This window comes from Phascolarctos cinereus, unplaced genomic scaffold, assembly GCF_003287225.1.
Source record: "Phascolarctos cinereus isolate Bilbo 61053 unplaced genomic scaffold, phaCin_HiC Scaffold_4;HRSCAF=312, whole genome shotgun sequence".
Lineage (NCBI taxonomy): Eukaryota > Metazoa > Chordata > Mammalia > Diprotodontia > Phascolarctidae > Phascolarctos > Phascolarctos cinereus.
The window spans coordinates 308,198,464-308,210,819 of record NW_027555847.1 but is presented as its reverse complement, the minus strand read 5'-3'; the positions used below and the strand labels follow the sequence as shown (position 1 = coordinate 308,210,819).

At 39.1% G+C, this 12,356-nt stretch overlaps 1 protein-coding gene across 3 annotated transcripts in view; it reads left to right on the top strand.

Moving 5' to 3' along the window:
• Window positions 1-11,377, top strand: part of XRCC4 (X-ray repair cross complementing 4) — a 360,556-nt gene extending 349,179 nt beyond the window's left edge. For all 3 annotated transcript variants that reach the window (XM_078153142.1, XM_021007891.2, XM_021007884.2), the window contains one exon: window positions 10,751-11,377. In XM_078153142.1, coding sequence (XP_078009268.1) covers window positions 10,751-10,862 — 112 coding nt within the window. In that variant the 3' untranslated portion in view covers window positions 10,863-11,377. The remainder of the gene's footprint in view (window positions 1-10,750) is intronic.
• Window positions 11,378-12,356: the final 979 nt, after the last annotated feature.

The following is a 12,356-nucleotide window of genomic DNA, read 5'->3' as shown; positions in this document are numbered from 1 at the left end:
TATTTGTAAAGCTCTCGGTATATTGCCTGGCACATAATAGGTACCACATAAATGCTAGATGTGATTATTGTTATAACTTATTATTAGTAGGAAGTGTACATGGTACCTGGTGGTGAGTTTTATAAGAACTGATATTCAGAGAAGTTAAGAGATTTGCTCATTGTCACACAGCTATTGTCTAGCGGGGCGGGGAACCTGTGGCCTCGAGGCCACATGTGCCCCTCTAGGTCCTCAAGTGCAGCCCTTTGAATCCAAACTTCACAGAACAAATCCCCTTAATAAAATGATTTGTCCTGTAAAACCTGGGTTCAATCAAAATGCCATACCCAAGGACCTAGAAGACCACATGTGGCCTTGAGGTCGCAGGTTCCCCACCCCTGGTAGGGCAGTATTTGAATCTAGGTCCTTTGATGCCAAATCTAGAACTTATTCTAATAGTGACAACAGCATGCTAATTCAGTTTTACAAATTCAATTTCAATTCAACAAAAATTACATGCTTAGATTTAGGTGCCAAGCTGAAGTATTTGTACCTCATCCTACAGGTAGTAAGGAGCCACAGGAGCTTCGTGAGCATGGGGACTGTTGTGTCAGACAAGGCAATTCTTTACCATTTCATCATTTATTCCTTGAGGACCATTAATGTACTAGCCATTGTGCTAGATTAATCTTTTGATACCACACTTGAAAATTTACCTGTGAAAATGATCAGATATTCAGTAATTATACAACACTTAGAGAACCTCAAATGATATTAGGCTCAGAGGCCTGAATGGGTTGGAACTTGAACTGGGCCTTAAAGAAAGAGTAGCGTTGACCAGACTCAGCAAAGGATATAAGGTATTTTAACTGAAGATGTTTGCATAAAGTCTCCATGCCCACCTTCTAGCTGGACTTCTGAGTCTCCAGACATTGAGCTGCCTTCTAACCCTGGAATTTTCCTCAAGCTCTTCTTACCCAGCCATTCTTGCCCTTTTCTCCCCTTGATGAGGTCCTTCCTAGGCCTCTGTTTTGAGGAACCATGCTGGCAATGCTTCATTCCTCTCCCATCCATGTTTCTGACTCTCCAGACTTTGCCACCATCCTCCCAAATGTGTACCTTCTTTCCTTTCTTTCCCCCTCTCCTTTTCCATTCCCTTTAACTTCCTCCACAAATCAATCAGTAAACATTTATTAAGCACCTATTATGTGCCAGGCACTGTGCTGAACATTGAGGATACAAAAAGAAGCAAGACAGGCCCTGCCCCCCAGGATCTTACAATCGAATGAGTAGAATGTAAGCTCCTAGAGGGCACAGACTATCTTTTTTTTTTTGCTTGTATTTGGATCTTCAGCACTTAGCACAGTGCCTGGCACACAGTAAGCAATTAATGCTTGTTGTCTGCCATCCGAAAAACCCATGCTCATGCCCTTGCAGGATAAATAATGAAACCATTCTGACTGAAGTAGAATGTCTGGACTCAAAAGACTCACAATGAATGCTATCCACATCCAGAGAAAGAACTATGGAGTCTGAGTGCACATGGAAGCACACTATCTGCTGTCCTTCTTGTTGTTATTGTTTTGTTCTGTTCTTCTTTCTTATGGTTCCTCCCATTAGTTCTGATTCTTCTTTACTCATGACTAATTGGAAAATATGCTTAATATGAGTGTATAAGTGGGGCATGTATCAGATTGCACACCATCTTGAGGAAGAGTGAGGAGAGAGAGAAATTTAAAACTCAAAATCTTATGGAAGTGAATGTTAAAAACTAAAAATAAATTAATTAATTATTAAAATTTTTTAATTTTAAATTTTAATTTTAAAATGAAGTAGGGTGTCTGGGTTAAAGGAGAGAGAACTGAAGTTGAATCAGCAAAGGATAAAGGATGGGGTACTCAGCTAGTGAATTATCTTGAATGTCAGGATGAGGAACATTAACTTAGAGAAGCAACCTTAAGAGAAATAAAAGTGAAACAGTAAAATTAGAGGTCAGTTCAAATCCTTTCTTTGCTAATTACTTATGGCTTTGATTCAGTTATTTTATCTGTCTAGGTCCTATATTTCCTCATTTGTAAAAGAATGGGAATTGTACTAAATGGTCTTGATCCTCTGACTTGGCCCAGTTAGAAGTGGAAGGCCAGGATCTTTAGCAGGGGTGTGACCCACTGCCCATGGTATTTTAAGATTAATCTCAAAGATGTATATAGAGTGGGAAGGGGTGGGGAGGGGATGGGATGGGAAGGGAATTCAGAGTCAAGGAAATGCCAGTTAAGAGGCTCTTCCATTTTCTAGTTAATTACAGAAGACCCAAACAGCTTGATTCGATAAATCAGTCAAAAGTATAGACTAAGTTCAAACAATTCCTAAATCAATATTAGAGGAATAAAGTCCTTTGATCTTTGGATAAAGAGAAAACATCTTTGGGCTACATATAAGAACTATAAGCTAAATCAGAGCCAGTCATTTGAATGGTGATCAGATCTAGCAGTGGACACCTAAAAGGGAATTAGGGAATCATCCTTTTAGTGTGAGTGTTAGGGAAGAGAGAATCTCTGCATCTATGTCTTTGTATGTCTTTCTATTTCTTCTTCCCACTCCCCCATCTCTCTCTGTCTCCCTCCCTCCCTTACCCCCTTTGTCTCTGCCTCACTCTGTTCTCTGTCTCTTTATCTCTCTCCATTTCTTTGTCTCTGTCTCTCTGTCTCTGTCTCTTTCTCTGTCTCTGTCTCTGTCTCTGTGTCTCTCTGTCTCTCTGTCTCTGTCTCTCTGTCTCTCTCTGTCTCTCTCTCTCTCTGTCTCTCTCTCTGTCTCTCTCTCTCTCTCTCTCTCTCTCTCTCTCTCTCTCTCTCCCTTTCATTGACCAAGTGATGACTTTTTAAACTTTGATGAATCTGGAGTTCTATCATTGTCAGGTAGCTGTGTTCTTGGAGTAGCAGTGGTTCATGGCATCACCTGCCTCCCTAGATGAGAAACGTATAAAACAAACTAGACCCACAAAGAAATGGCAGCTTCACGGAGTCATGACCCCTTGGGAGAGAAAAGTGTAGACTATGGATTCTACTCAGGTACCAATTGTGGGGTCTAGCAGACAGCTACACCCGGGGAGAACTTCATGAGATCTCTACAAAGTAAGAAAGGACTCTCAGGAAAAAGGGAACTAGGAGTTAATCCCTTTGCCCTCAGGATCTTTAGCTGTGTGCTGCCTCACTACAATTTTAGTACACATTTAGGCACACTCCCCTGAGACCATGGAGGTGCCAGGGGACAGGACACCCGTAGTTTGGAGGGATGATTGGTGAGATAACTGTGGTTGCTCTACCTTCTCAGGACATCCCGTTTGTAAAAGCAAGTGGAGTTCAGTTGTCTGATGGTTAAAGGGAAAGTTCTGGATGGAGTCTGAGCAATGAATAGTACCAGACAGCCAAGGCCCTCAGAGTTTCTCCTAGAATCTGGCACAGGAGTGAATAAGGGTAGGTGCTGTGCTAAGCCCCTTCACCTATCTCACTTGGCTCTCACAACAGCCATCTGAGTAGGTTGCTATTACTATCCTTATTATACAATTGAGGAAATTGAGACAAACAGAGACTTTCTCTGGGTTACACAGCAAGGGTTTGAGGCCAGAGATGAACTCGTGTTCCTGACTCATGACTCCAGGTCCAGGGATCTATGCACTGTGCCACCAGCAGCTTCTATGTAGTAGCTGCCATGTAGGGACCACAGCCACAACCTGTTAGGGCGAGTGCAAATTCATGAGGTAGTCTGGGGGGAGACTCAGCTATTTATTGTAATAGAGTTCTGATCTACGAATGAATGAATGAAAAAACATTTGTTAAGTATTTTTTAAAACAAGACATCATGAAAGAGAGAGAGCTGTCCTCAAGCCAGGAAGACCTAGGTTCAAATCCCAACTGTAACATATAGTAACAGGTGTGGTCTCAAGCAAATCTCTTTATAGTCCCAGAGCACTCCAGAGGCATCAAATCACAGCCTATGGCCAGAACCAGATTAAAATGTAGTAGGAAAACATTTAACAAGATAAATAAAAATACAATACAACATAATGTGAATTTGAGATTTTCCAAATCAATATGCAGTCCACAGTGATCTGTTTCTGTTTTGAGTTTGACCCCCCTGCTTTAGGCAATTCTGTAAGACTCAGAAGTTAAAGAAAAAAAGATGCAAACCAGCACTGGCAGAACCAGTTTACTTACCCAAGAGTTTTTTTTACTAATGAAGTCACAAGTCCATCCTTGTCCCTATCCCTAAGTGTTTACTGTGTGCAAAGCACTGTGCTAAGAACTACAGATACAGATACAAAAGTGAGATGGGCCCTGCTCTCAAGGAGTACACACTCTCACAGGGAAAGACAGCACAGATTGGGGGGGAGGGAATTGGGTTCATCTGCAGGACAGGAGGAAAGGCCCAGTAGTCCAGATGTCAGGTAATCCAATTTGGCTAATGTTCAGAGGGGAGATAAAGCTAATGTACAAACACATCTTTACAATCATTTCAAATGATTCTGACATGGAGCTATTTAATAGTATGAAAAACTTTGGTAACTACACTTTCTTTTCCAGGTCTTCATTTGCTGTGGCTGCTGAGGAGGCAGAAGCTACAGTGCCCGTAGAGACAGCTCCCCTAGAACATGACAGCAGAGGCTAGGCTTTAGGTAGGGTCCATGGCCTGAAGGGCACAGCTCCTCAAGAGGCTTTTAGACACAAGATCCTTGGTGGCTAACTCTGCCAGGCCCTAATAAGGAGTGGTGGCTATGTTCCCCATACACACACCCACACACCTTACTCATATCACCTTAAATGATATGACTAAGGTCTGGGACTCTTGCGGCACCACTGGGAATTATGTAAAAAGCGGGAATTCTCGCCTTGGGTGGAGACCCAGAATTAAGCTCATTGATATCTTCAGGTTGAAGATACTAGTTGCCTCTTAAATAGCCAGTTTCTGCTTAGTGTTATTTAAATCTTTCCAGTTAACGGGAGATCATTGTGCCTACTTATAATCCACCCAGTGATCTCCACTGGTTTTAAAAAAAACTTACTGTAATGTCTAACTTGAATAACCTATGAGTTCCACCAGTCCCAAATTTTGAATCTGATGCAACTTGCCACTCATTTGTGTTGAGTTGTTCTCCATCCAGATATAAATTTAATAACTCATAATCGTTGTCAAATCACAGCTCAGTATATTGAGACTTGTTTTTGCTGATCATTTTATACATCATTAGAAATAATTTCTCAACTCAGTTTCTCATTAGAAATAATTTCTCATGATTAGATCCCCAAAGCTTTGTTGACAAACTTACTGCACTATTATAGACGCAGCTATTTGCATGCTCCTCCTCTCTGCCTTTTTTTTTTTTGTGAGGCAATAGGGGTTAATTGACTTGCGCAGGATTGTACAGCTAATAAGTGTTATGTGTGTGAGGCCAGATTTGAACTTAAGTCCTCCTGACTCCAGGGCCAGTGCTTTATCCACTGCACCACCTAGCTGCCCCCTCTCTACCTTTTCTTAAAACTATATGGACCAGTTGCATATTCTGTGAAATATTTATATCTAAATTGAATTGTTATCAAAATTTCCCAAGGTCAGAGAATGAGGTGGGCAAGATGGAAGCAGGAGGGAAGGAAGAAGCAGTTCTAAGAGATTCCTTTGTAGCATCGTCCTAATTTTATACATGAACTAATGATGGGCTGTAAATTTTTCTTTCCTGGTGTCATGGAGTCAGAGAGTAGTAAGGTTGGCATTGCACCCTCAGCCCCTCCGGTTTCAAACTTGTTTCTCATTATCTTTTCGTGACTTTAGAGACTGGCTTGTTATCTCATTTTAGCTGCCTTTATATAACTTTTTGCATGTTGTCTTTTCCCACTTAAACAAGGAGCTTCTTGAAAACAGGGACTGCTCCTTGCTTTTGTGTCTCTAGCTATTAGCACGGTACCTTGCACATAGTAGTGTTTAATAAATACTAGTTGACTTGTTCAGTCATTTCAGTCTTCAGCCTCCATTAGGGATTTTCTTCACAAAGATATGAGAATGGTTTGCCATTTCCTTCTCCAACTCATTTTACAGATGAGGAAACTGAGGCAAACAGGATGAAGTGACTTGCCTGGGATCACAGAGCTAAGTAAGGGTCTGAGGCCAGATTTAAACTCATGTCTTCCTGAATGCAGGCCCAGTGCTCCATCCACCGCACCAACTAGATTAAAGCATTAGTCCTTGCAACATGAATTTCTTTGCTTTAAGATTTTCATTCTGTAGATTATCTCTTTGATGTGGGAAATAAAATATGTAGAATAACTGGGGTTTTTTTTAGTTCATTCTAGAAACCTATATAATTCTATAGATTGGAGCTAGCTGATAGACCCTGGTTTAGGTTGTTGTTATTGGCTTGGAGTCTTTTTTCTTATTTATTTGAGAGTCACTTTAGAATCTTAGATTTAGAGCTTGAAGGGACCTTATAGGCCCAGACCTCTCATTTTACAGATGAGGAAACTGAGGCCCAGAAAAGGTAAGTAATTTGCCCACATTCACACCTGTCTTAGTTGTCAGAGATGGAATTTGCATTCAGGTCACCAGACTCCAGAGCTAGAAGTCTTTGTTTCTTTATTAAATTGATCTCTTTGTGTGTAGGGGAAGAGTTTTATGAAATATGAAAAGAACTAAGAATTCTACATGTCTAACTTTTTATTGAAATGATTGTGTTCTTTGGGGGAGGGCTGGGCAGCAGAAAGAAAAGCAATTTTAAAGTTATTATAGATTTTAAAGATGTTTTTAATGTAATGTTTCCTAAGTTGATGATAAAAAGTAATACATGTAATTATATATTTTTTGGTCTGTGCTATATCATTGTGTCTCCATCTTATGTAGTCTATATTTAGATATTTAATTATATAGACCTATAAGTATGTCTGTGTTGATTCTGTTAATTTTAACATTTAAACTCCTGGAGAGTGGGCTCTACTTACCTTACATCAATTCCTACTGTGGTATTATATTAATGACTATGCCCATGAGGGGAGATGTTGATAGCCTGTGGTTTACTGTGGGGTCAGGTCAGAGTGAGCATCAAGGCCTAGTAGCCGCCAACAACTATATAAGGAGTCTGTGGTCCATGGACCCCAGGAAAGCTTCTAAGTAACTTTTTGATTAATCTACTGAAAGACCCAAAGAAGCGCTAGGCATCCTTATTCACATTAAGGAAGTCGTTTGGGGATTCTGTCATATAAGTATATTCAATAACAGCAATAACCTAATTCCTGTTATCTCTGAAGTGGGAGACAAGGCTGTATCTTACAGACAGGTTAACACACAAGTGTTAACTATAGGTGTTATATATAGGTGTTCCTATAGGTGGAACAGAGCTGCTCTTGTTGCCACCTCTAATCAGTAGTAGTAATAACAACTTATTACCATTATCTGTTCATCTTCTCCTCTGGTACTTCATTGTGAATGGAGGCAACCCAGGGTCCTTGAAGGCTCTACCAACTGAGTAGAAATTCTGGCTATTCTTACTAATTTGGAAAAGCTAGATCACAGGCCCAGTGATAGGGCTGTCTCTGTGGTGTCACTGGAGCAGCTAGATGAATCTGGAAAGGTTCATCACCAAGTTGACTGCAGAGTGATGATTTTTTTCTTTTGGCCACAACAATTCTGTAAGATCATCTGGATTATAAAGGGGTTACAATTTATGTCAATGGTATCTTAGACCACAAGGACCTTCTGATCAAAAGTCACAGAAAGGGGCCTCTTCCCTTTTCCTCACACCTTCTAATCCTAGATTCCACCCTGGGCCCTACACTTTCCAAGGCAAAATTGGGATAAACAAGTAAAAAAATATAAATAGTGAAAAGGTCTGTTTTCCTAGGTTGACAAATTTACATAGGCCTAGAAGTCTCTCCATTGCTGTAGGAATTGTAGTCACCTGAACCTGATTTTAAATCAAGATAGTAAATGACGTTCTGTTTCCCACAGTGAAATCTGGGGTAATGATACCTTACCACGAGCTTGGTTTTCCTTTGCGTTAATGCCTTATATCAATAGCTTGATAACTGACAAGGAGAAGGCAGAGCTAAGCTTATTTTGTTTCTGTTTTTTCTGCAAAGGAAAATGACCTTTACACTGGAATTGATGAAACAAAAATAACTAACAAACAGGGAGTTGATACCTGAGATAAATAAGGAGATAGTAAGAGAGTACCTTGTTGCCTTTCATGAATTCATCAGATAAAGAACATGGTCAGGTCCTGAGCAAACTGACAGATGAAATTACTGAGCCCCTCTCAGTAATATTTGAAAGAGGTTGGAAAATGGGAGCAGTACCACAAAAGGGAGGAGGGCAAGTATTGTCCCAATTTTCAAAAAATGGAAGAGAACAGTGTGTGCCAACTGTGGGTCAGTAAGCTTGGTGTGGTTTCCTGTGAAAATTCTAGAAGGGGTTTTAAAGAGATGATTAACAAAAATTTATAAAGGGAAGTGGTTGTCACAGAGAACCAGTATGGCTTCATCAAGAGAAGTTATTGCCAAAGAAACATCATTTCCTTTCTGTTTTGTGACAAGATTACTAGATTAGTAGTTGATGGAAATTCTTTGGCTATAGTTGACCAAGATTTTATGTCATACTATTCTTGTGGAGAAGATGGAGAGTTATAGACTTGACCAGGGGTCAGCAAACTATGGCCAATGGGCCAAATCCTCCTGTATCTTGCTTTTTGTATAACCAGAAAGTTAAGAATAGGGTTGGGGTTTTTTTGGTGGTGTTTTTTGTTTTTTGTTTTTACATTTTAATACACTAAAACTTTATTTTAGAATGTTTAAAAAACATTTTTTAATTTGCTGGCTGTACAGAAACAGACCACAGGCCATATTTGCCCTGTGGGTCATAGGTTGCCAACCTCTGAATTAAATTATAATACAATCAAATGGATATAGAATTGGATGGATGGCCAGACTCAGGGAAGTTGTTAATTGTTTAACATCAGTGTGGCAGGAAGTCTCCAGTAAGTAGCCCACAGGCATCTCTGCTTGACCTTATGCTGTGTGACATTGTCATTTGTGACTTAGATAAAGTCGGAGATGGTATCCTCATCAAATTTGCAGATGACACAAAGCCTGAAGGGATACCTAACAAAGAGGATGATAGGATAAAACTCCAAGGGGATCCTGACAGACTAGGGCATTGAGCTGAATCACAGAAGATGATATTCAAGGAGGGTAAATAAAAAGTCTTGACCTTGGCTACCAAAAATCAACTTTACAATTATGAGAAGGAGAAGATATAGATAGATAGCAGTTTTTTTCTGAAAAAAAAAGATTTTTAGAGGCTTGATATAAATGGCAACCAAAAAAGTTAATGCAGTCATGGGCTGCATGAAGAAGGATATCACTTCCAGAAACTGGGAAGAGAAGGTCCCATATTTGTCTGCCCTAGTCAGATTCCCATTTGGAATCTGTATTGTCTTCTGAATACCATGGTTTAAGAAGGATGTTGATAAGCTGGAGTACACAGAGGAGGTCAAACCAGGACAGCTTAAGCACATGATATGAGGATTGGTTGAAAATATCGCTCATGTATAGCCTAAAGGAAAGACTAAGGGAAGCTAGGTAGCACAGTTGATAGAGTACTGGGTTTGGAGTCTGGAAGACCTGAATTTGAATCTAGACTCAGACATTTACTAGTTATGTGACCCTGGGCAAGTCATTTAATCTGTTTGCCTCAGTTTCCTTGTCTGTGAAATGGGGATAGCACCTACCTTCCAGAGATGTTGTGAAGGCAAAACAAGATAATAAGTATAAAGTGATTAGCAGCCATGCCAGGCACATAGTAAGAGATGAGTGATGATGACGGTGATGGTGATGATGATGATGATGATGGTGATGATTTGATAGCTTGCTTCTAATACCTGAAGGGCTGTTGTATGGAGGAGGTATTAGACTTGTTCTTTTGAGCTCCTGAAGGCAGAACCAGAAATAGTGGGTAGAATTTGCATTTAGGCTTGAGGTCAGGAAAAACTTCCTAATAATTAGGTGTGCCCCAAAGTAGAATGGGCTACCCTAAAAGGTTATAAGTTCTCCCTTTTGGGAGGTGTTCAAGCACAGCTGGACAGTTCCTGTCATCATGTTATAATGGCATCACCTTTGGTGAAGGAGATGGACTAGAGGAAGGCTAAGGTCCCTTCTATCACAGAAATTCTGTAATTCTCAATTGTGACCAAAGGAAGAGGTGACAGCTGTCTGCAGGCCTAAGATGGAATGTTTTTCAGTCTGAGATCGTGTATCGTATCACGTCAGGGATATACATATACATATATATATGTATGTGTATGTATGTATATATATATATGTATATATATATGTATATATATGTATATATGTATATATATATGTATATATATATCACATAATTAATGAAAGGTTTGAGAATCTTGCCGCCATCTTGAGGTGCAAATGAACACAGCACAGCCATGTCTGCCTTGACAACACAGAAATCTTCATGTCAGCTTTGCATATTTAGTAGCCTTAGAGTAGAAACAAATTAAATAGAAAGACAGCTAGTGATTGGAATAAATAAATAACAGTTTTGTGTTTCCTTCAGCTTGCTTTACACTTGGCATCTCATGGAGAAAAACTCTTCAAAATTCTTCCCCAAGCCTGAGTAACCAACTGTAGTTTTCTTTATTTTCATTTGTAAACCCTCTGGATGCTTGTTTCCATGGCTCTTAATTTGAAAAATATTTTTTTCTTTTTTTTGTCTTTAGACCTGAGGCTTCACAACTTCAGTCATCAAGCAAGGAACCCATCTCATCTGAAAATATGTCCTTAGAAACCTTAAAAAACAGTAGTCCAGAAGACCTTTTTGAAGATATGTGACTGTCTCCAAGAAACACTTTGATGATATTTGATTATAATCTTTTTTTCTTTTTTCTTTTTTGTCTTAAACTTAAGGAGCACAGCTTGACAGTGGCTATTACACCTTATAGTGTAATTACATGTGCAGCATTGAAACAATTGTACAGAATGGATTACACATGTATCAGATATGATTTCCTGACAGTAGCTCATTATTCAAAGCTGTTCCCGCCCACACTCCTCTAATTACATCAAATCTCAAAGTCTCTCCAAAGCCTGCATCTGTTTTATCCAGCACACATATGCTCTCTATGCAGTCTGTCCAGCATGCTATGTAAGATGACTTTAGAAATAGGATCAAGAAACTAGCCTTAGCAATTTAATTGCTGATTGTTCTCTAAGTATTCCCAAAGATAAATATAGATGTTTGTGGTTGTTTTTTTTAATTGAGGGAATAAAACATGACACATATTTTTAGTATGTGGTTACATATCCAAAGCACCCAATAATAAAATTTCTGATACCTTAAAGAATCAGTGTCCTTTGAAGAATACATTATTTAAAATATTTCATTACTTTCCTATAGAGGCAAGCTTAGAAAAAAGCACCTAAGGAGGAGAAAGTGGTACTTTTATATTGGTTAAGTGGAAAGAGGCAAGTCCATCGGGGTTAGGTGCTAAAGGTCCCAGATACCCTTCTGGAATTCCTAAGACCAAAATAATCCTACATTTACAAGTGAAATGAGCTAAGCTGTTAAAGCCCATTTCCTCAAAGAAGCTTGTTGAAAGAGTGAGAGTTCACCAAAGGAAGTATGTATTTGATGCAAAGAAATAAGTACTTCAGAAAGCTCAAGTATCTATTTTGCTCTGCTCAATTATATATACAGTAAAAACTCACCATAGCATTGAGGTCAAGGAACAGAAATGACATCCATGTGATTGGCTTTGGAGGTGAGAATGAGAAAGGAACTCTATACATCATTCTGTACCCTAGGGACAAGAACTACTCAAGCTGATGAGAGAGCAAAGCATTTTTAAACAGAATTTTACTGTATTTTTTTTTTGCATGGGGAGCTTACCTTGGGAGGAGAGGAGAAATAACACATAAAGTCATACTCTGCTTAACTACGTAGGAGCCTTGCTCTTAATATGACCTGCTAAGAGTGTGAAACTGTCAATAATTCAGGGTTGTTGCCAATCCTGTTACTGAAAGTTCCAAAAAGACCTAATTAGAGCAAGTCTTATCTTTAACAAAGCCCTACAATATGAATTTAATTCAATACTTGCATTCCTACTTTAAGCATAAGAATACAGGATATTATATAGAACCTGAATTGTAACTTACTTTTTTTGTTAAAAAAAGTGTTACCTCCACATTTATATTATTAACAGTTCACATGTATTTAGAGCTTTAAGGTTTTCAGAGTACTTCACAAGAATTATCTCATTTGATATATAGGAATTAGACAACAGTAGTATAAGTCTTAGAGTTAGGGATAATAATAATAATAGCTAA